Here is a 24,924-nt window from a genome sequence, read left to right on the forward strand (position 1 = left end):
TACATTGATCACTTGATTAAGGTTCTATCTGCAAGCTATACTATTAAGTTTCATCTTTATAATTAGTATTTTGGGGGACATACTTAAAAGCTATGTAAATATACCATTTGTGATAAAAAATTAATTAATGCACTTAAACTCAAATTTTCCTATTTTCTTCTGTAGGTTGTAGTTTATTATTGCCTTCATTTATTTTTATGCTCAAATTTTTCAACAGCTGGACAACATAAACACATTCATGTTGAATTCTGTGTCTCCGATACATCTTCCCTATTCCCTGATCACTTCCTTACTGTCACAAGATATTCTTGTATCCTCTTATACTTTCCCTGTCCAACTCAAGAATCACCCATTTTCTCAAAGAACCAAGTTTATTTTTTTTTCCCCCCAGTATAAAATTATATGTAGACGCCAATACCTGGGTGCAGGGGATGCTGAATGCTATTGGAATGTCACTGTTCCCAGACTTTCTTGGTGGATAGAACTAAATATATGTATATATACGTATGTGTATATAAATAAAATATATGTACATACGCATACATATATATGTGTGTATATATTTGTATTTATATATTTTGAAATTGTTAGTTCACACTAATGTTTGGTTGCAGTCTCACATTACAGGGACTGTTTCTCCCTTTTTGGTATTTGTAAGTCCCATCTCTAACAAAGAGAAGCCTAACTACCATTACTCATTTGATCAATGCCCCCACTATGTAACTGATCTCCTACTGCTGTCCCTATCCCCATTCCCTGCATACATTCTCCTTTCCCTGTTCAGGTTCTGAATCCCCATTTGGACCATTTCAGTGCATGGATGCCCTCCTCACTTTTTCTGAGCTCTGAGTTTCCATGACAGAACACCCCAGCACATGGATGCCCACATCATTTTCTCAACTCACTCATGCTTATCTTGGGAATGCCTTCCGAACACAGCTTGGGTTCCAACTCCTTATTCCAGGTTAACCCACCTTTCATGGATGCACTGCTTATTCAGCTTGGGCTTAGAGCCTCAATAGGGCAGACCTTGACACTTGACATGCCTTGACACTCTCCTTGACACTCTCCTCACCCTCTGAGGTACCGACTCATTAGCTTAACCTTCATTGAGGTGTGGCTTTACCTTATTTTGGCTCTGATTTCAAACATTTCCCTACATCATTGCCTTCCTCATCTCCTATGGATCCTGACACCCATGGTAGGCTGTCCCACTCCAGTGACACCCTCCTTACTTGCTTTGGCTGTGACTTCCAAACTAACATTTAACCAAAAAGTACTCCTTTCCTGCCCATTCCTACTATGAAACCTCATGCCCTCCTCACATTGTCTGGGCCCTGACACCTTAGGTCAGAGCCTAAAAGCACTCTACTCCAGGCCAGATGTGTACTTTGTACTGCTGTACTCTTAATACTGAACATTTCAGAAAGGTACAGTAGAAGAAGAAGGAGTGGGAGGAGGAGAAGAAAAAGAAGAGAAGGGAGAGAAGGAGGGGGAAGAGAAGGAGGAGGAGAAGGAAGAGGAGAAGTGGAGGAGGAGAGGAAGGGGAGGAAGAGGAAGACAAAGATGAGGATGAGGAGGAGGGAGAGGAGGAGAAGAAATAAAAAGAAGGAAGAAAAAGAGGAGAAAATGTAGAGAGAAAAGATGAAAAGTAAGAAGATGCTATTGTCATACTTAATGGTGAAAACAAACAAAACAACAACAACAAACCCTGAACATTTTCCCATAATACTGGAATAAAACGAGGTTGTCCTCTCTCACCACTTTGCATTGTACCGGAGGTCTCTGCCTGTGGTGTAAGGCAAGAAAAAGAAATAAGAAGCATCCAGATAGGAGAAGAAGAAGTAAATCTGTCTATAATCACAGATGACATCATTTTTTTACATAAACCTAAGGAAACTACAAAAAATAAATTCTATTAAGATAATAAATACATTGAGCAAAGTTTTAGGGTGCAATGTAAATATATAAAAATTATATTTCTATATATTATCAAAAAACAATGGGAGAATGAAGTACTAAAAATAACATTTATAATAATATAAATATGAAATACTTAGGGGTAAATTTAGTGAATCAAATGAAGACCTTTGCATGTAAAATTATAAAATATTTTTGTGAGAAATTAAAGAGTGCCTAAATAAATGGAGATATACAGAATTTTCCTAGATTGGAAGATTCAGTACTGTCAAGATGTCAGTTTTCCCTAAATTCATCTATAGATTTCATGTAACATAAATTAAAATTCCATGAGGCTTCTCTATTGAAATTAATAAAATCATTCTTAGTCTATAAAAACACAAAGACCTTGACAAGTCAAAAACAATTTTGGGGAAGAAAAGCAAAGTTGTATGAATTATGATACCTGATTTCAGTATTTACTTTACAACTACATTAATCAAAGCAGTATTAAATTGGTTAAAGAATACACATATAGGTCAATGAAACAGCTAAATAAAAGATCAACATAAGAGCAATTGATTTTCAACATATATATAAGGGGAACTCAAAGGGGGAGGAATAAGATTTTTAACAAATTATGCTGTAACAACTAGATATCCATATGGAACAAACAAACAAACAAACAAACAAGAACTTTGATTATTACTCATATCATCCATAATATAAATATAAGTTAAATAATACATTTAACTTCTTAGAGAAAGCATAGAGAAAATCATAACTTTTGATTAGGGCAAAGATTTCTTAGGTAGAATACCAAAAGCATGAACTCTAAAGGAGAAAGGTTATTAACTGAAATTCATCTAAATTGATTTCTTCTTTTCTTTGAAAAGTACTATCAAAGAAGTGTAACAGCAAGGCCACAGACTGGGAGAAAGTATCCACATTACAAATATCTGACAAGGGACTTATACTCAGAATATATAAAGAATTGTTACATCTTAATAAAAAAGAAAAGTAGGAATACAATTTAAAAATGAGGAAATCTTATATATTCAAAAAGAATAAAAAAAAGAAGATATGAGTGGTCACTATGAAATAAATTATACTTGTTTATATACTTACACGTTACTAGGAAAATGAAAATTAAAATCACAATGCTACTCTACCCTCACTAGAACGGATGGAGAGGATACGGAACAGCTTCAATTCTCATGCATTGATGTTGAAATGTAAAACCCTTAGCTACTGTGGAAAATATTTTTGTAGTTCCTTAGATTAGATTATGTACAATTCAGCCATTATACTCCTAGGCATTTACCTAAGATAAATTAAACCATATATCCATAAAAGACCTATATATGACTTTTTAATTTATCATTGCCCAAACAAGGACGGTTCAAAAACAGATTAATGGATAAATAAGTTGTGAAAGAGCCATACAATGGAACACCACTCAGGAGTTAAGAGAAACAGGCTGGGATCTGCAATTTATAGATATTAGAAACTAGGTAGTAAAAGAAAGAATCCAGGCATAAAATAACATATACTGCATAACTCCACTTATGTGAAATGTTAGGGAAAAAAAAATCTGTAATGATAGAACTTAGGTCAGTGCTTGTCTAGAATCCCTGTGAAGGACATGTAGGTTTAAGGATTGAGAGGGAATTTGAGGATGATGAGAATGTATACTGGTTTATACATTTGTCAAGATTCGTCCAACTACATATGCTATGCCTCCAATTGATTGCATTATTTTTAAAGAGTCTTAAAATATATTGTCAGAAGCTTCAATGCTGTTTTAAAAAACCGGTTGATTCTCCATAAATAAGAGGCAACTGTGATTGACCAAGAGACCTTTTGGTGACAGGCATAGGGGTCAGCCAGGTAAAGCGATCATGTGACAATCTTCATTTATCTTCCTTTCTTTCTTCCTACCTCAAGGACTCCAAAATAGTATTCCAGCCTGTTTAAACCACTTCCCTATGAAAAAATAGCATTCCTGTTCTCTTTCTTCCTTTTTAAAAAAATTTTTATAGTGTCATGTTTGTCACCATACAATACAGCATTAGTTTTTTGTTTTTTTTTCATTTGTTTTTTACAGCATTAGTTTTTGATGTAATGTTCTAAGATTCATTGTTTACGTATAACACCCAGTGCTCCATGCAATATGTGCCCCCCTAATACCCACCACCAGGCTCACCCATCCTCCCACCCCCTCTCCTCTAAAATCCTCAGTTTGTTTCTCAGAGTCCATGGTCTCTCATGCTTCATGTCCCCCTCCAATTTTCCCCCTTCACTTTTCCCTTCCTTCTCTTAATGTCCTCCATGTTATTTCTTCTGTTCCACAAGTAAGTGAAACCATATGATAATTGACTTTCTCTGCTTGACTTATTTCACTCAGCATAATTTCCTCCAGTCCCATCCATGTTGATGCAAAAGTTGGGTATTCATTCCTTCTGATGTCTGAGTAATATTCCATTGTATATATGGACCACATCTTCTTTATCCATTTGTCTGTTGAAGGGCATCTTAGGCCTTTCCACAGATTGGCTATTGTGGACATTGCTGCTATAAACATTGGGGTACAGATGGCCCTTCTTTTCACTACATCTGTATCTTTGGGGTAAATACCCGGCAGTGCAATTGCTGGGCCATAAGGTAGCTCTATTTTTAATTTTTTGAGGAATCCCCGTACTGTTTACAAAGTGGCTGCACCAACTTGCATGCCCACCAGCAATGTAATAGGGTTCCCCTGTTCTCTTTTGACATGAAAATTTACCCCTTGTGGGACCCCATATCATTTTTCTCCTTCAGCAGAAAATAAGTTAAAGTGAAAAGTCAATCCATAATTTCCTGCTGCTTTGGCTAGTATATTAGCATCATTTAGTAAAGATATGGAACTATTCTTGGTTTCAGGAATCCTGTCAAGAAGAGTTAAAGGTTGGAGATGCCTGGAGTTCTGTGATCACCCAACCCTCCAAAATGGCTATGTGAGAGGGATCTGATGCAAGAGGGTGGGTCCAGGGGCTGCATGCTTAGCCTTTGTTGCTCATATAAGTGCAAGCTGGGCAACAGCCACAATGAGTCTTATAACTCATGTACATTAATTATACCTGTATATACTCATGACAATGTTTTCCCTTGATTTTGCCTTCATATTATAAAACAGTGCCTTTTAGATGATACTTTAATAATTTGCCAACTGGTTGATGACTTGGTCTGGATTCCCCAGAAAATATATCCTGAGGCAAAATTTAAATGCTGCAGTTCTATTAGAGTGTTCAATACTAATGAAAATGAGAATGAAGTACAAGTACTCAGTACAAGATCTGAGGCATGGAAGAAGAGAGAACACATTGGAGCTACTGCTGCATCTCAGGGCATCTCTTACGGAGCAATAAAGGGAAAATTATTTATTTACCTGGCTCCCACCTCTCATTCACCAAAGTTCCACCCCATGAACCGTTAGCTCTCCAGCAACTTCGGATTGCATATATGTAATTACTGAGCAGGTAACTTCTTAGATCTCATTGTCAACTGAGAAACTTGAAAGTGGGAGGTGAGAGATAATAAATGTGGACATGAAGTGAGGGATGTGAGTTTGTTCACATGTAAAGCTGATCATAGCTCTTGCGGAACTGCATGCTAAAGTAGGAACTGGTATGAAAAATAAGGCTGAGAATCTCAGGACTGGCTGAAGCTAAGATCTGAAGCGGTACACAGTTGGATAATAATTACAATTGTCATGTGGTTTTGCAAGTTTTAGAACATATAAACTAGTAGAAAGAGGAATAATACTTACTATGTTATCAGCTTTACTCAAACACCTTATTCTCATTGTTTACTTTCTATAGCTGTGATCCCCAGCAGGGCATTTCTTTAAAAGACATATATGCAAATAGGAGAAATAGACTGAAACATGAATGTGGAGGGAACAGCATAATAACACAGAACTCATTTTCCTTATAATTCCATTGAACATTAACAGAACACAGAATATAAAGTAGTTGTGAACAGACATTTCCAGAAAACAATTAGGGAGCTATATTTATCTCTTAACCTATCTTAATATCAACCTTTCAGGTTCTGTGGTCACATTTTCTGTTCCAAAAATAAAATTGCTGATTTTTGAAAGAATGATATTTAAAATTAATGCACAGAAACATGCTAGCTTTTAGAATATAAGTCTAGATTTAGACATTTACCTACACAAAGTCTCAACAGTAGAAAAGAAGACCTTAATCTTTTTTTTAAGATTTTATTTATTTTTGAGAGAGTGAGAGCAGTGGGAGGAGTAGAAGGATGAGGACAAGCAGACCCTGCACTCAGCGGGTAGCCTCATGTGGGATTCAATGGATGCTTAACCAACTGAGCCACCCAGGCACCCCCAAAACCTTAATCTTTATAGAAAAAAAATAAGTAAATACAGAAAGGCAGTTACCTATTAATTAATTAAGTCCTAGAATGGCCCAAGAAAATCTATCAAGCACAAAAGTGAAGTTGATTTGTAGGATTTGCTGGTTGACCACAAGTAGGATTGTGTAACCATGTTCCTCAATATTAGAAATCTGAGGAACAGAGAAACTTTATTGAAGATTATTCACTAAAAAAAAATATACAACCTGTAGGCATGGATGAACAGACACCCCTTCGGTACACTGGTGACACACAGGGCAGGGTGGCTTGTGGTGAACATTGGTCTGTTTCTTAGTCAAAGTACCACGGATCTTCTAATGAGAACCAAAGGATGGTGTTTCTTAGTCAAAGTACCACGGATCTTCTAATGAGAACCAAAGGATGGAAGCTTGTCATAGAGAAAACAAGTTTCCTTGCTTTGTATTAAGAACCACGGACAGCTCCACAATGCACCAAAAAAAGCAAGTTACTTTCCCAAACCTGGAATGACAGCCAGGGTCTCCTCGTCTGATTTAGACTCCAGCTTACTGATAATAGGTGCATAATCAGGCCTCTCTTTACCATTCATTATAAATGAATTTATGTGAGGAGGGAGGGCCCAGCGCTCATATGAAATGTTCGAGGGTGAGAGTGAGAGGAATACTTTAATGAACCGATTTTTTGAAAATGGTCTTACAGTGCATAAATAATTAATAGAGCCGCCATGCAAGGGGCTGGATGATGGGTCAGGCGGGAAAGCCCGTGGGTGGGGGCAGGGGCGGGGATCCCCGCGTCGCTGTTTGAATGCTCAGTGGCTGTGGGGGAGAGCGGATCCCACCCAGATTAGGTCGGAGGAGCAACGCCATGTGCTCCAGGCTCCCAGCTCTCCTGCTGCCCATCTGGCTCTCCTGGACCCTGGGGACTCGAGGCTCTGAGCCCCGCAGGTGAGGTGGGGTTTTCCCCCCGACCCGCAGTCTCTTTCTAGACGCTGTAGCACTCAGTCCGGTGGGCACAGGCGGGCGGGGGTCGTAGAGGAGGTCGGACCCAGGAAAGGGGCGGGGGAAAGCGGAGAGCGTTTCCCTCACCGCCTCTGCCGGTGTCGCCGTGGGTTCCCTCCTTCTCCCGGTCGCAGGGAGCGCGGCGGAGCTGGGACCGTGGCGGAGCTGGTTTCACCGCCGACCCCGGCCCTGCTCCGCGCCGCGCAGCCGCGGCTCCAGCTTGCTGTCCCCCGCGCGGCTCCAAGTCCCGCTCCGCTGCCGCGGTGTCGGGAGGGAGCGCCAAGGGCCGGGGCCACCGGCCGCGGAGGGTGCGGGGGAGGCCAGGGCAAGAGGCTCAGCCTGCTCCGCCTCCGGCTTGCCTCGCTTCCTCCCCCTCCCTCCGCTCCCCAGTCCGCTGCTCCTCCTCTCCTCAGGCCCGCTCCTCCCCCTCTTCTCTTCCCCCTCCCCCTCCGCCCTCCTCCGCTCGGGGCCAGCGCGGCGGCGGCGGCGGCGGCAGCAGCAGAAGCAGCCCCGGCTGCGGGTCGCGACGGCGGCGGGGCGCCCCCTCCCCCGTGCCGGGGCGCGGCGGAGGGATGTGGGGCTTTGCAGGAGGAAGGCTTTTCGGCATTTTCTCGGCCCCAGTGCTGGTGGCGGTGGTGTGCTGCGCGCAGAGGTAGGGTCGCGGGTGGGTTGACGGGAAGCGGGCCGGGCGGCGAGCAGGGCGCGCGGGTGTGCGCGCCGGGAGCTGGCGGGTGAGCCGCCGTCTGACCCTGCTATCTGTGCCCCTTGCCCCCTCCCCCAGCGTGAACGATCCCGGGAACATGTCCTTTGTGAAGGAGACGGTGGACAAGCTGTTGAAAGGCTACGACATTCGCCTAAGACCCGACTTCGGGGGTAAGTGGGGTGTGCGCGGCCGCTGCGGGAACCGCGCGACCCACAGCGCTGGCGGCCTGGGTGGAGGAGGGAGGCGGAGGGCGCTTAAGCCGAGCTGCGGCGAAGTAGAGGGGGTGGAGGGCATTTCGCTTGCTCCCACTCCTCGGGTAGGCACCCCCATCCTCAGAGCCACCCTCACCCCATGCCCGAGCTTGGCTGATCAGTGTGTCGTGCTCTTTCTGCAGGTCCCCCGGTTTGCGTGGGGATGAACATCGACATCGCCAGCATAGACATGGTTTCCGAAGTCAACATGGTGAGTGCCCTTCCTCCCCAGGGCTGTCCCTGAGCCCCTGCCCCACTATCTGGGCCCTCAGTACTTGGCCAGAGGCCTTCTTTGACGGGGCCGCCCGCAGAGGGAGCGGCTCTCCGGGAGCCAGCCCCCAGCTCGTGCGGCTTCCTCCACCCGCACGGTGTGCGCGGGGGGCGTCGTTGGCGTTGGTGCCATGAGGAGGGCGCACCCTTCCTGCGGAAGGAAGGGGTCCTGGGCTGGCCTAGCGCTGGGCTTTCACCGCAGCCCTCATGCTCCCAGCTCCTCCAGGGGTCTGTCACCTGGTCCTGAGGCTTCCCAAGTGCAGTCTCGCCTCCTTAGCAACAGGCGCTGGGGAGCTGGGGAAGAGAGGCGAGTTGTGGGGGAGGCTCATATTCTAGATAAGAGGTACTTACGGTTTCCTTTGTTGTATTTTGGAAAGAGATGTTGGCAGCTGGAGAGAACCAGGGACAGTGGTCTGTGTATTCTAGGATGTCTCAGGTCAGTTTCCTTGGTCTCTGGCTTTTCTAAGGGCAAGCTCTTTGGCTGTGAATCCCGGAACCCCGCTCCGCCAAGTCGCTGTCGGAGGTGCTGACGGAGACCGGGCGGCTCGAGAACTGGGGGAACTGGGCAGCAGGCGGGCAGCTCTGCTAGGAGAGTTGAAGGCTAGTGAGCCCAGTATCACTTAGATACGTTCATGCTGTCAGGGTTCAATATCGTAACCTGTGGAAAGCAGAGAGGTCCGTGTCCCAAGGTGCGAAGTGGGTACCATGTGTTTGTGTGTGTGTGTGTGTGTGTGTGTGTGTGTATGTTTTGTTTGTTTGTTGCTCAGGGCACTTTAGGACAACAGGGAATAAGGGCGGGGATGACCCCTTTCATTTGTTAATTGAGCTGAAATATCCTGGGATTTGGAAACAGACTTAATTTTCTGTTGAGTGGCACTTTAGAAATTGTAAGAATGAACATTTGGAAACAGTATTTTTTGGGAGAAACCATTGGTGACTTCTTTCCAACATAACATTGAGGATATAATGAGGCATGGTTTCAGATAGACCCAGTAGGTTTCTCAAGTCTGGTATATGTCAGAATCACCTGCGCAAACTTGTTTTTAAATGCATACTCCCAGGTTCCTCGCAAGAGATTCTGATCCAATCGTGAAGAGGAATCTTGGGATCTCTGCATTTAAAACTAGTGCTTCACACTTTTGTGAAGTAAGGATTTTGTGGACAGCATTTTGAGATGCATCATCATAAATAGAAATATGGACATTTATAAAAATTAAAACAGTTGTTTTGAATAGACTGCTTAGCAAGATATGTTTAAAATACATACTACTGTGGATTTTGTAGGAAGAAATCTCTGACTACATAAAATTAATTTCATCAAATTTTCACTCTTAATCTAAAGTTTTAAAATTATATGTGTTTTAAAATCATGTACTTTTCTTTCAATGTATATCACTCAGGACATTTTTGTACAAGGCATTATAATCATAAGTGTTAGTAAGAAACACAGAAGGAATAGCACTTAATACATAACATTCAAAATTAACCTTACATATGTCTTTATAATCTTGTAAAAATGATCCTTCCCAAAAGTTATGCTTTTTGATCTTAAGTGAACTAAGTTGACATAATCTGTGATTTTCTCAGTTGAGAATTTCGCATTCTCTAGAGACAATCTTTATGGAAGATAATTGACTATTTAATGGATTATTGTATCAAAAATCTGTATATTGGATGTCAAATGAAAGAGAAGATATGTTGATGTGGCTCTTTAAGAACTTTATACAATACTAGAACAACCAGATGAATAAGGAGAATGCGTTCTTATACACTACTGCACATTTTCTTTGAGTTAACTTCTTTTTTTAAGATTTTTATTTATTTATTTGACAGAGGGAGACACAGTGAGAGAGGGAACACAAGCACGGGGATTGGGAGAGGGAGAAGCAGGCTTCCTGCTGAGCAGGGAGTATGATGTGGGGCTGGATCCCAGGACCCTGGGATCATGACCTGAGCCAAAGGAAGACGCTTACCACTTGAGCCACCCAGTTGCCCCTCTTTGAGTTAATTTTTAAGTTTAGTTATCCAGTTGTCATCATACTGATACTTGGTACCTTTGAAAACTACATCAGTAGTTGCCTAATTCATGCATCATGAATTGAAGTGTCCCAATTTTCTCTGGACCCAATAATAGAAAGGCATATTTAAGATACAAGCCATTATATTAAATAATCTTTAGTTTAGTTTATATCCTAAAGCCAATAATTATGCATAACTTAGGCATAGTATACTTGCATGCATTTTTTGCATTCTCATAATGCTAATTTTTGTAGTTCTCTAAACATATATTCATTGTAAACAAAAACTGAGAATTGATAAGAATGGAGACTTGATAAGAATTAGACATATTTCATGTTTGAAATATCTTCAACAAGTGGACTGAGTAAAATCTTATGCTAGAAAAATATGATTTCTCTTCACGTATTTGCTCACAATTATAGTTATGATATTTGACCTATTATTTTTAAAAATTTATTTATTTGAGAGAGTGAACATGCACTTGCACACACACGGGGAGAGGGGTAGAAAGAGAGGGGAGAGAGAATCCCAAGAAGACTGCTGCTGAGCACTGAGCCAGTGTGGTGTTAGATCAGGACCCTGAGATCACAAGCTGAGCTGAAACCAAGAGGGCCATGCCTAACCGACTACACTACCCAGGCGGCCCTTGACCTATTATTAAAGAAACTTTGAATAGCAGTGGTTAAGCATTATTTTGGAGGTCATATTTCATAAGGAAAGAACAGAAGTACAAGCATAAGATTAGAACCATCCTTCAATCATATTGCTTAGAAAAAACAAGTTCCATTTATGAATTTCTTTAATCACTTTACTGGTCACACAAAACTAATATGTGTGAAGTAATGAAGCTGGATAAATAATGGTCTTGCTTTAAGAATATTATAGCTATTAAAGGTTGTAACAAATGGTTTTAACAAAAAGTATGATGTAGTCAGTCCCATTAGAGGAACAAAAGAAAGGAGCACACAGAACAGAGAGTGGAAAGTAGGGGTAAGATTGGGGAGGAGGGAGAAAGATTATTTCTGACATGGAAGGTTTCCTGGGTAAGTGGCTTAGATGGAGGAGAGTGTTGTGGGTTAGGGAAGAAATTGGCAAAAGTTTGGATGAACAGATAAGCAGGATAGGAGGTTATGAAGGGGACAGTCAAAAAGGTGAAATTGGAAAAGTACAAACCCCTGTTCACTTAGGTTCTTCTCTGCCATGCCAATTCCAGATGCTAATTGTGGAGAAATAAAGAGCCCTGTAAATGTTTTAAGCATGTGATTGACATGATTTGAGATGCAGTTTCAAATGAACCTTTTAGCTAAAATGTAAATTTAGATAGAAGCATGAGGATGTTACAGTGGAAGCAAAATTTATGAGAAAATTAAGGGTATATACACACATATATATAAATTATATAATTATTATATAATATGTATTTTATTATATAACTTATTAAATAAATTATTATGTAAATATTTATTTTATTAGATATATAGATATATTTTTGAAAACATTTATTTAGTAAAATAAAAACTTACCAGAGTTTCAAATAAGAATATGTAAAGCAGGGGCACCTGGGTGACTCATTCGTTAAGCGTCTGCCCTCAGCTCAGATCATGATCCCAGGGTCCTGGGATCGAGCCCCGCATCAGGCTCTCTGCTTGATGGGAAGCCTGCTTCTCCCTCTCCCACTCCCCCTGCTTGTGTTCCCTCTCTCACTGTGTCTCTCTCTGTCAAATAATTAAAATCTTAAAAAAAAAAAAGAATATCTAAAGCATGTGTACCTCAAGGTGGAACAGATATGTGCATGTTCATGAACTTTTGGGGGTGTTTGTAAAGAATAACATACACTGCATAATAGTAATATTGGTACTTTTCTTTTTACAGTCGTAAAGCACAATCTTTGTCTATTGAGAGTACCTACAGATGGTACCTCCAAATAATACATCTGTCCTCAAGGAAATAAATAAATTTGTATATATACATGTGTACATCATCATGCTTTTTGCTATTTTGTAGAGGCAGTCTAAGAATGAATTTGAGTATTTCAGTATTTAACTATAACTTGTGTCATGGAAAGTAGAGATAGTCTACATTTCCATTTTTTTTTAAGATTTATTTATTTATTTAGTTGACAGAGAGATCACTAGTAGGCAGAGAGGCAGGCAGAGAGAGGGGGAAGCAGGCTCCCCACTGTGCAGAGATACCAATGCAAGGCTCAATCCCAGGACCCTGAGATCATGATCTGAAAGCCAAAGGCAGAGGCTTAACCCACTGAGCCACCTAGGTGCCCCTCCATTTTTCTTATTCTCCCAATTCTTCTTTTCATGCACCTTTTTAAAAATTAGCTGACTTGACAGAGTCAAAGGAAAACCATTTTGTCTTACATAACTTCCATTGTTTCTCTTAGCTTTTGTTTTAAAATGTCATATAATTTTTAACATAATTTAGATTTAGTTTACATATTTCTTTAAGTGACATTGTATGTGTGAGAGAACACTGTTGACTGAAAATTTTTATATACACTTTCTATAATTCTGATGCTTAAGTATTGGTCCTAGTGTATAAAAGCATATGTTGCATATTTAGATGGGGATATGAATAAATGGGGGGAAATTATTGAAAGTGTAGGAAACAAAGAAATATTAAAGATATAAAACAATTAGAAAATTTTATTTTCAAAACTATTTTTACTCAGAGAATGAAGTAGTTCTATAACTCTTAAAAATAAATTTAAAAATGAAAACAATATTTTAAAGTACTCTTGGGTTTTTTTCTAAATTTGACTAGAATAAGCCATTGCTTGATTTATTAATTCAGAGAAGAAACTATACATACTTAATTTTTACTTAATTAAAGTATTGAGGATAGAAAACTAGGTTCAAACTCTAGTAGTCTTAATTTTTATGATTTATCTTGTGCTTTGTTATTTTTTACTTAATTAGTGCATCAAAATTATTTCTAACATAAATGGAACTGCAGGATTATTTTTTTCTGATATCATCCATGTAAATCATAAATTGTCTTTTTTTTGTTCCTGAGTTCCTTTTAGGTAATATATAATGTGTATCCTTAGTTGTTATAAGAAACATTTTCATCCATTTTTGTAGTTTTATTGTATTCCTTTCTCATCTGTTGCATTTTCTTATTATAAAATCCACTTTTTAAAAATGTCTAGATGTGGGGTACCCAGATGGTTCAGTCATCAATTGTCTGCCTTGGGCTCAGGTCATGATCCCAGGGTCCTGAGATCCAGCCCATGGGCTCCCTACTGGGAGGGAAGCCAGCTTCTTCCTCTCTCCCTCCCCCTGCTTGTGTTCCCTCTCTCTCTATGCCTCTCTCTGTCAAATAAATAAATAAATAAAATCTTTAAAAAAAAGAAGTCTAGATGTAAAATAACTATTTTACGTAACACAGTTTTGCACATCCCAAGAAGCAGCTTTGGAGCTGCATCACTGTAAAATGGATACAGTCTCACTCATGTACAAAACCAGGCACACACACACACACACACAGACATTTGCACTATCACTTTGTCTTTCCTCTCTTCAGGAAGAGTAGGAAAAGGGAGGTCATCTTGGTTAGAGTGAGCTGGGATCTGTGGTCTGGAGAATTCGGCTTTCTGGCATTTTTGACCAAATTTATGTTAATCAATCCTCCCTCCCCACCTTTCAGAGTCTAGAGGTTTCTTTGTCAATAGAAAATGCTGAACCAGAGTACAGTGTCCAGCACATGCTAGAACCTCAGGTGGAATAAGAGCTAAATCCCAGGAGTCCAGGTAATGGGCTGAAAAGAGCCAAATGGGGTTGGAGTTTTCCATTCTATTTCCAAGTCAATGGGAACATCTAGCCTTAGGCAAATCACTTAACATTCAGTAAATCAGTTGCAACCTTCCCAGATGCCCATAACATGCCTACAGAATGGATTCCAAAGTGATATCACACTTCTTCTACAGAGAAAATCGTGGTAGACAATCACAACTACACAGACGCTTGGTAGACAGCGATCCTTTACTGATTTTTTTCCTAGAGGCTTGGGCCATATTTAGAGTTTGCATATTAATTGTTATTAGCATTTTTAAGGTTGAAAATGTGCTTAATGCTCTTATTACAAAGTAAACTGGGGGATGATTCAGCAGAAAGAAAAAAAAAAGTGTTTCTCTGACCCAGTTGGGGTTGGAAAACTGCTTACATGGAAGGCACTCCAGGGGTAAGGTCCACAGAGTGTGTTGGCATTTGGTTCCAGGTTGCTGCATTTTGGAGGTAAGGCTGTTTATTGAGGACATTACTTTTCACTGGCAGTATGTTTCATGCATAAGTGATGATCATACATCAATGCTGAGGCACTGATAAGAAAGCATATAATGAACTTCAGAGATGGATGAAAGTAATACCTTATATAATATGCTTTTTACGAAGGGGAGTTTGTGTTAAATATTGGAAGGAATGGTATAGAGTGTGCAAAGAGAATACTTTATGCCTTTTCCCTCAGGGAGGTTGTAAAGCTTATGTTGCTACATTTCTTAAAAGATGGATCTTACACACATTGTCCTCTTGTGAACCACCTCTTGCCTGTGCCTGGCTTAGGATTGTCCGGTGTGTTGCACATAGAAATACTTGGTTTGAAATTATGGTGCAAATATACTTATTTACATATAAACGAATTTCCAGTTTTTGCAAGTATAGCAATATGGATTCAACCTTTGAAACTTCTGTTGTGACTCTTCTGTTGGTACAGGATCTTTCTTTCTCATATGGGTTCTGTATTGTATCATGTATACTGTCATTGCATAAGAAGCTTACGAATCATTCAGAATCCTTTAAATTATTTTGTATTACATGTTGAGGTGCAACTTAGGGAAATGATAACTTACAGTTTTATGCCGTTTTGCAATTTATGAACTACTTCGAGTATTTTGTCATTTGGTCTTCTAACCTGATGGCAACACAGGTATTAATCTCATCTCCATTTCTCAGAAGAGAAAATAGCTGTAGGACTTGGGAATAACACTAACTTGGCCCTGCTCCTTTGGTGTTTCTCACTCAGACTACAGGGCAACAGAAAGTGCTCTGTTAGGAGCACACAGGATTTTATCTTCTTCTGCGACATTCACTGTTGTCTAAATTAGATTCTCCCATTCTACTTTTCCATGAAAGTTTATTCTTTGCTTATAACACTTATTGCACTGTTACATATGATTAGGGTGTATTTATTTACTTAAAAATCTTTCTCCTCCATTCCTTTTCCCATTAGATTATAAGCTCCATGAGACAGAATGATATCTATTGACAGTCCTTGCACTCGATAGGCACCTATTAGACAAGTTGTTGAAAGAAAGTGTATGAATGAAGAATGAATGAATGAATGAATACATAAGTGCCTAAATAAATAGATTATGTAGCTTTCCAATGAAATATTTTTATAACCCAGAATTTGGGCTCATGACCAAGAAGAAGCTTCTGGCTCAACGTGATGTACTGAGATTTTACCATAGGGGACTTAATTCAGCCAGATTTTGTATGATTGTACACAATATAATACCTTCAGCTGATACTTTGTAGCTGCTAGCCCTTTCACTGGAGAGCTTTTATGCCAATTTCAAAGCAGAATGGAGAGTATTGTAGCAATGTCTGTGTAAGGTTTGGTGCGGATATTCTAACACCAATCATTGCTGCCTTCTTACACTCAGTTTTGTGTCTATTTGTCGAGTATATATGGGTTGAGTTTTCCTATATGATATGAGTTTTGATTATTGTATACAGATTCATCATCCATCAGGCTTTGCCTTCCCTTCCCAGTGGCCACTCAGTAGTATAGTGAGATAGTGAGACTGTGGTGGATTTCATTTGTTTGCTTGCTTTCCTGCACAGTTTACTTTTGGACCATTTATGCCAGGCATTACGAAGATTCTTTAGCTGCAAAATTTGAAACACTAAGACTAAGATAGGTCTCATCTCTTGGCAATCTGCTCAGTACCACCAGTTCAACAGAGAGTCAAGCCTCTGATCTCTCTGGCTGGGGATGTAGAATTCCTTTATTCCTTCTTATCAGGAGACCGCATCAAGTAATAGAAGTCATTTGTAAGCATTAACTCATGTGTCCCTCTTTTCATTTTCCATCACACTTAAGCATCACACAGAGGCATTAATACAGTGAACAAAAAACTTTAACATGCATGGAACTGACATTTCAAATGAATGGGAATAAAATTAAGATGTGAGAATGTCACAGCTCTTTAAATGCCCTAATTTGTGCTTCTCCAGTCAATCAATCTGAAAGAGGATATAGATTCTACTGATTACAGCATCATTGTATTTTATCCCAGTTCTATAATGCAATAATTCCTTTTATGTTAAATATTTGCTAAATCCACATGCTATGATTCAGGACATGAAATACATTTGTTTTATTTTGAATTGACTTTAAAGGACAACAGAAACTACTGATTTAAAGCTGTATACTACTGATTGTGTTTGATACATATGTATAAAACATGTTACTTAGATCAGCATCACATCATTGTTCTTTTTAAACTGAGCTTTTTAGGGGTGCCTGGGTGGCTCAGTGGGTTAAAGCCTCTGCCTTCAGCTCAGGTCATGATCCCAGGGTCCTGGGATCGAGCCCCGCATCGGGCTCTCTGCTCAGCAGGGAGCCTGCTTCCCTTCCTCTCTCTGCCTGCCTCTCTGACTACCTGTGATCTCTGTCTGCCAAATAAATAAATAAAATCTTAAAAAATATATAAAAAAATAAATAAATAAACTGAGCTTTTTGAATAAGACTTACCAATTGATAACACTAATGAGTAGAAGAAACAAGTTTTCTGGGTCACCCATTGCTACGTGCTCTGTTTATGTGTGCGTGTGTGCATCTATGCAAACCAAAATTTGTTTTAAAAGAAACAACAATTTGGGTAATTTGTTGTAATATTACTGATTTTTCTAGTCCTGCTAAGGCTAAATATCTATCCAAGAGATAAGTTCAAATATCAGGTGGGAAGTAGACTAGAATGGTTATAGAGTATGGGGTCTGTCCTGTAGAATATGCTTAGTAAAAATTTGTTAAATGAATTTGTGACCCTTGTAATAAAACTGTACCTTTGATAAATTTTATTATAGAAATTCCCATTTGGGGTGTTTGTTTTGCATATAAAATGAACAATAGCTTTATATGCAAGGATTCCTGTGAACTTGTCACACACACACACATGCGCACATACACACACACACACACACACAATTATGGAAAACAATGCCATTCATATCATCTAGACCAGTGACTCCAAAACTTATAGATAGACTAAGAATATTTGTGTAGTATTAGAGTTATTGTAGGGGTGGACATAGCTAAGTGTTCTCCAAGTATGATTTCTCATCATTGGTGAATTCTGTGCTTTGCCTTTCTAGAACAGCACACATACTAGAAAAAAGATTGGGAATAACTGTTTGAGTATATGAGGACCAGGATTGACTGTGCTATATTCCTTTTTTATGCTGTTATACATTCTACAGATAATTCATTGGAATGAGGGCATATTTAATTGTGCTGTTGAATGAGTTCATATTTCTGAATCTTTGTTTTGGCCCTGGGCACTAAAATTTTCTGTGAGAATGTCATTTCATGTGGTATGGGCTAAAATAATGATTTCTTAAGAAAACACTGTTCTATAGAATGCAAATGTGGGCCCCATAATCAAAATATTTCTGCTCAAATCATATTGGAAATTATGTTAAAGATGTAAAATAGGTTTCTTCGCTGCAGGAATTTCAGACCCATAATATGCTAATGATTTTGTAAATCTTCTTGGGAGGGGTGAAGAATTCAATATTTTAAAAATTATGTTTCCCTGGGCACTTTTTCTTTGTGGGTGAGGGACCCAATTAACACTTCTTCATGAAGTTTTTGTAGAACATTGTTTAGAAAATATGGGGCTAATTCATTGATTCATAACAGCCATCTCCTGTGAATGATAACTGAGAAGATTGCTACATTAATAAAACCTCTTTTGGGGGCACCTGTGTAGCTCAATTGTTAAGCATCTGCCTTTGGCTCAAGTCTTGGGCCCAGGGTCCTTGGATCAAGCCCCTCATCACTCTCCCCACTCAGAGGGAAGCCTGCTTCTCTCCCTCCCACTTCCCCTTGTGATCCCTCTCTCACTGTCTCTCTCTGTCAAATAAGTAAATGAAATCTTAAAAAAAAGAATAGTTTAAAAAAATAAAATAAAACCTCTTTTGGTGAAGATGTCCACAGCATGGAAGGTATAATTTTGATCAAGAATCTACCAGTACATATGGGGATGGGTTATTTTTCTAGAAGGAAAGATTAGGCATCTGTTATAACTGATTGATAAAAAGCACAAAGATTTTGTTCTATAATTATAGACTGCCATATTGAGGGAAATCTGTGTGTTTTAAGCTTCCTTGTTTTCTTTTATTATAAGAGTACAAGTACATGATACAGAGGCAGAGATGTATGTGTTAAAGAAGAGGAGATGCTAAAAGCTCTTGGGCCAAAAGCAGCAGACTAATATTGAAAGCAGAATATGGCTCCCTGAGGCTGTCAGGCTTGGCCAGTGGTTTTTAGATGGTGGTCTATATGTTATTCATATTTATATGTAATATAACATTCTGTTTGGATGAAAGGTTCTTGTGATAAACATACATATAGCATCCCTTGGAATAAGCTATTTCTAAAATTTCCCTTATGACTAATTTTCTATAGTTCAATGGGAGAGATTATATATGTTTATAAATAGTCAGTGACAATAGTCTATAAGGCAGATGCGTTTTCTGGATTTTTCTATAAACCACAGTGATGTCATAAGAGGACATATTGCTCAACATTGTCCCTACCACTGTGGAGGCCCTGCTGGGGATCTGTGGTAGGTTCAGGGATTATAAAAGACTGGTGGTAAGGGGCACCTTGGTGGTTCAGTTGGCTAAGTGTCTTCCCTCAGCTCAGGTCATGATCCCAGAGTCCTGGGATCACCCAGCATAGGGCACCCTGCTCAGCAGAGAACCTGTTTCTCCCTCTCCCTCTGACTGCTTCTCTTCCTATTTTTACCCTCCGTCAAATAAATAAATAAAATCTTAAAAAAAAAAAAAGACTGGTGGTAATGAGCAAATAAGCCAAAGTAGATCCAAAAAATAAGAGATTCAGAATGCTATTTGATTATAATAGTAAATGGGGTTTTGTTTGTTTGCTTATTTGTTTTTAGCATTTGGAAGCACAAAAAGCTGGTTTAAAAAAAAAAAAAGATGGGGCGCCTGGGTGGCTCAGTGGGTTAAAGCCTCTGCCTTTGGCTCAGGTCATGATCCCAGGACTCTGGGATGGCTCTCTGCTCAGCAGGGAGCCTGCTCCCCCACCCCCTTCTCTGCCTGCCTCTCTGCCTACTTGTGATCTCTGTCTGTCAAATAAATAAAATCTTTAAAATAAAAAAAATTTTTAAAAATTTTAAAAAAAGATTCTTATTTTGGAAATATAGTATTTCTCTCTACATATATATGTATGTAAAATGTATAACAATATATATTTTATATATTTATATATTTATAAGAAATTTTATATTTATATATTTATAAAAACATTTATAAATATAAAATATAAATATGAGAGAAATATAAATAAATATAAATATAAGAGATATAAATGTAAAAGAAATATACATATTTCTTTTCTCCCATGCTATGCCTTATTTAGTATTACACTGTATTACATCTAAATTTTATCTTTAGTTTATGATTGAAAAGCTACTCTCAAAACTTGAGATTTTACTTTATTATTGTAAATCGTTTGGAATTTTAGTTACCTAGGTGATTTCTTTAATACTCCGGGTGTTTTGCCTTTAGAGACCATGGAGGATCTAACTTACAAGGTTGCCCTCTGCTTTAAAAAGAGTTGCTTGTCAGAACACTTCGATCCCATGGAAGGGTTTGTTGGAACTTTGGCAAGACATTCAGATGCAATGGTCCTCAATTTGATCTTTTTAAAGAGTGTGTTAATAAGATTCTCTAAATTGCCTTCCAGTTCTGGTTTCTGTGTGTCTTAGAGTCTGTGAACAGTTAGAACCATTAGGGGACCTTCTATTTGCCTTACACAAACCACTACTTGTTCATTTGATACTGCATGTGGTTTAATTGGTTATCTGAGAGGTTGTCATCTGGCAGTTTGCAACCTTGTATTCTAAGCATGGCAAGTGTGAAACCCAGAATGGTTTTTTTTGGGGGGGGGCGGGGGGGCTACTTATTTCATGTGCTATGAAATTCAGACATTTTGCACATGAAGAGCTGGGATTTTAAACTCTGCATCCATGCTCATCAATTTTCAGATCTCAAACAGTGGTATTTGCTTTCTCAGTTTGAATGTAGAATTATAATTTACGAGTAAAAACTATAGTGGTCTGTTAAAATTACTTTTTTTTTTAACATTCAAAGTATAATCTTTACATTACTACCTAGGAAGAACAGTATAGAAATGTCTTAGTTGCTATTGGATTCCAAATTGTCTATATTCAGGTTTTTTAAAAACTCTACATAAATTTAATTCATGCATAATTTTTTAATCTTCTATGGTCTTTTATTAACATAATATAATTTTAATATTGTTTGAATTCATAATGCAGTCCAAAGGGAAGAGGGCACAGACCTGGTCAGTGTCATCAGGACTGCTTCATTCAGCCAATTTGGAATGCTAAGGCAGCATTCAGTGGAGAAAATTTTAAACTTAGACCTCAAAGGTAGAATTTCCCTATTTTGGCTCTACAAAAAAAGAAAGTTTTACCATTTTCTGCCTTTTTCTTGATTCCTAGTCTTATTTAAAATTGAATTTCTTATATATAACACCCAAGCAAGTGAACCTGTGCAGATATAGGGATAAAAATTTCACTTACCTCTACTATAGATTGCAAAATAAAATATGTAAAATTGTCTAATTTTATTCCATAAAAGTAAAAATGTGGGTGTACCAATTGTTACATTATTAAGAAACTACCTATTTAGGATGATATAGATTAAAATGCATAGTGTGACCCAAACTTAGATCTAACCAATCAGTAACCAAAAACAAACAAGTAAACAAACAAACAAACAAAAATGGCAAAAAACCCCAATAATTTTCAGAGTGCTCAGCTCATATTTTTCCACTGTAGGTGAAATCCTGCTAATTTGTAGTATCTGGTTAAGGGGAATTGTAGCATAGTCTAAAATGATTTCCTGATTTACACTTTGAAATTTTAATTTGTCTACAGCGATGGCCCCACATGTATATATTCCTCAAAGGTTTTTTCTCAGCAGTCCTTCTCTCCTTCCTTTTCCCTCTCCCTGTCCCCACAGACAAGAGAGGTATGAAGATTCTGGCAAAATTCAGATATTAAAGGGGGAAGACACTTTGTTCTAAACGTAACCAAATTAGCACTCGGAGAGTAGAGCCAACTCTGCGGATCATGAGCATGGCTGGTTTACTGAGATTAAGGAGAAAAAGCCAAAAGAGGGATAAATGTTCCTGAATGACATTTATCTCCCCTTACCAGATAAGAAGTAAGGGTTTTACCTGCCAGTTTCTCTCACCATTTATCTTTTCGGTATTTTGAATTCAAAATTTGGATACCTCAAGAGCCCGTTTGGCTTAGTAATGTTTCTCCTTTTATCATATCTCTCAGTTTCTGAAACAATGAAGGAAAATCCTCTTTTCTTCAACATTTTTCAGAGGAAAACACAATGAAATTTGTTAAACAAATGTTGACAGGAAAGCAAGTGTCTATTAATTGATATCCAATTTCCCGATATGCCAGCCTTTGCCCAAGACTGTACTTGGTTATGCAGTAATGTGCAAACAGAAAAATCAGAACCTGCTCTTGCTACAATACTAATAGAAACTGTCAGTTAACCAAGGGAAAGTCTCACAAATCAGTCTCATACATTACTGAACTATTTTCTCTATTACCAGATAATATGAGTGTTTCTAGATCACTCTTCTGTGGAGATTTTTGTGGGACTGTCCACACTAGAATGGCAATTGTGAAAACAACAATAATCACACACACACACACACACACACACACACACACACACAAAACCCTAAAATGTAAAAGAAAGCATGGTGGAATTCCATTATACTGATAGTAGAGCCTGATGGGATGGTAGAGAAGAGGGGTGTGGGGTTGTTTTGTGAATATGTATGGCAAGCACTATTTGTGATGCTTCAGCATGAAGTCCTATACCTAATTTACACTTATCCTAACAGCTCTTCTAAAAATAGACTATGCATATAGATTTTTTAAATCTCAAGCTTATCAAAACACCTTGCATTTATAGGTCAGCACTAGAACTTGGTGGAAAGAAGCAAAGCAACAAACTTTCCCTTTTTTAAAATTCTTAAAATAACTAATATCACTTAATAATTACTTCTTGTATTGTCTTTCATGGTTGGACTTTTTAGTTCAGCCGCTTTGTTGACTAATACTGTTGTGCTGTTTCATTCCAAACGTTTTTAGATTTAAGCGGTGACCTAACTAGTATGTAACTGCTTTCATAATAAACAGAATGCCCAGGGCACCTGGCTGGCTCAGTCAGGAGAACATGTGACTCTTGATCTTAGGGTCATGAGTTTAAGCCCCATGTTGGGTGTAGAGATTACTTAAAAAATTAAAAATCTTAAAAAAAAAATAGAATGCTCACCATCAGAAATCCACATGATGATAGTTTGGGATTTTCCCTATTTCTTCAGTTTAGCACACCTGTGCAAATTTTGCCTGCTTTACTTCAGACTTGAAACTGGCAAGACCTCAGGCCCACATAAAGTTATTAAAGAAACTCACGAGGAGGGTGCTTGACTAGAGCCAGGAGTGAGTGAACTAATGAGCGAGTTGGACAGTAAATGTTTGAAGTATAAATAATTTTAAACTCCATGGTTGCAGCAGTGGTAGGAATGAAGAAAGGACTGACAGACAGTTGGGCCTGTGAAGCTGAGAGATATACAATCAAACATTACTGTTGGTATTCTGAAAAGCAATTTTGGGGAAATATGGCTAGAACTAGAAGGCATGGAAAAGACTTTCAGAGACCTATGGAAGGAATAAAAATAGCAAAAATGAGCAAAATTGTTATAAGAAACAGGATTTTTTATTCTTTTTTTTTAAAGATTTTATTTATTTGACAGAGAGAGAGAGATCACAAGTAGGCAGAGAGGCAGGCAGAGAAAGGGGGAAGTAGGCTCTCTGCTCAGCAGGGCTCCATCCCAGGACCCTAAGATCATGACCTGAGCCAAAGGCAGAGGCTTAACCCACTGAGCCACTCAGGTGCTCCAGGATTTTTTTATTTCAGAGCTGCAAAACTTGCCAGTTGTTTGATAGATGTTCCTTTCAGGTATGATAGGAGGAGCAAAGTGGGAAGGAGAATAGTTAAGTGAAAAGGAAGACAGGATTCTTCTCTCTTATCCGGCTATGAACTCTCTAAATAATCAGCACATTAATGAACTATTATATATACAGTTGTGTCAGGCAGGAGATTTTTCCTTGTGAGGGATGAATGCCCTGTACATTCATAGTGAAAAGAAGGCCTTCTTGGCTTGGAGCAGGCACGATGGCTGATGACCATCTATTGGGAACTTTGGTACTCATTATACCTTTCCTGCTTTCACAAGAGAGCATCTATTATTTTCCAAAATTTATATATGTATGTATATATACATACACACACACACATATGTATATTTTCCCACTAGAAAATTTAGAATATTTAGAAAAAAATCCTTGGATGTATTTTTAAGTTTTTTATACATATGTACCATGTATGCACTATTTTTTACACATAGTATGCACAAGTGATTATCATGCTTTTCAGTGTGATTTGTATAATATACACTTCCATGCTATTGAATATATTTTATGGTTATTTTAAGAGCTGTATGTTATTCCCTTGCATGGCTGAATAATGTAACTTACTTAATATTTTCCTTTTGTTAGCTATTTAGGTTACTTGCTCTGATTGCAAGAAAATTGTGTTTTTGATCACTATCCTTGTACAGACATGGGGAAACTCTGAGGAGAAAGGCCTAGAGCTGGGAGGAGCCCATCATCACTAAATGTACCTCTGGACGGAAGGGTCCTCTTGTGTGTCACTGCCTTGATCTTTATCAGGAGGACAGAGAGGCTGATTTGACGGGAGCTCCCGATTAACCTGAGGGTACTGGGTCTATTATTTTTTTATTAACATATAATGTATTACTTGTTTCAGGGGTACAGGTCTGGGAATCATCAGTCTTACACAATTCACAGCACTCACCATAGCACATACCCTCCCCAATGTCCATCCTGAGGTACTGTTTAATGAAGCATTAGTTAACTTTGCCTACAGGAGTAACAATTTCAGAGATTATTTTCCATAGACTTAATGAGAAAAAAAAA

The 24,924-nt window shown here is 38.7% G+C and overlaps 1 protein-coding gene across 2 annotated transcripts in view; it reads left to right on the plus strand.

The window, feature by feature from the left end:
• The first annotated feature begins 7,131 nt into the window (after positions 1-7,131).
• The window catches only part of GABRB3 (gamma-aminobutyric acid type A receptor subunit beta3), a 220,474-nt gene continuing 202,681 nt past the window's right edge, over positions 7,132-24,924 (plus strand). Inside the window, exons 1-3 of one of the 2 annotated variants that reach the window (XM_032843092.1) lie at positions 7,132-7,244; positions 8,080-8,171; positions 8,396-8,463. In XM_032843092.1, coding sequence (XP_032698983.1) covers positions 7,165-7,244; positions 8,080-8,171; positions 8,396-8,463 — 240 coding nt within the window. In that variant the 5' untranslated portion in view covers positions 7,132-7,164. Of the gene's footprint in view, positions 7,245-7,766; positions 7,951-8,079; positions 8,172-8,395; positions 8,464-24,924 lie in introns of those variants that run through there. The other variant, XM_032843091.1, reaches the window with a different exon arrangement.

The sequence above is a fragment of the Lontra canadensis genome, unplaced genomic scaffold (genome assembly GCF_010015895.1).
Source record: "Lontra canadensis isolate GAN:19392208 unplaced genomic scaffold, GSC_riverotter_1.0 scaffold135, whole genome shotgun sequence".
Taxonomy (NCBI): domain Eukaryota; kingdom Metazoa; phylum Chordata; class Mammalia; order Carnivora; family Mustelidae; genus Lontra; species Lontra canadensis.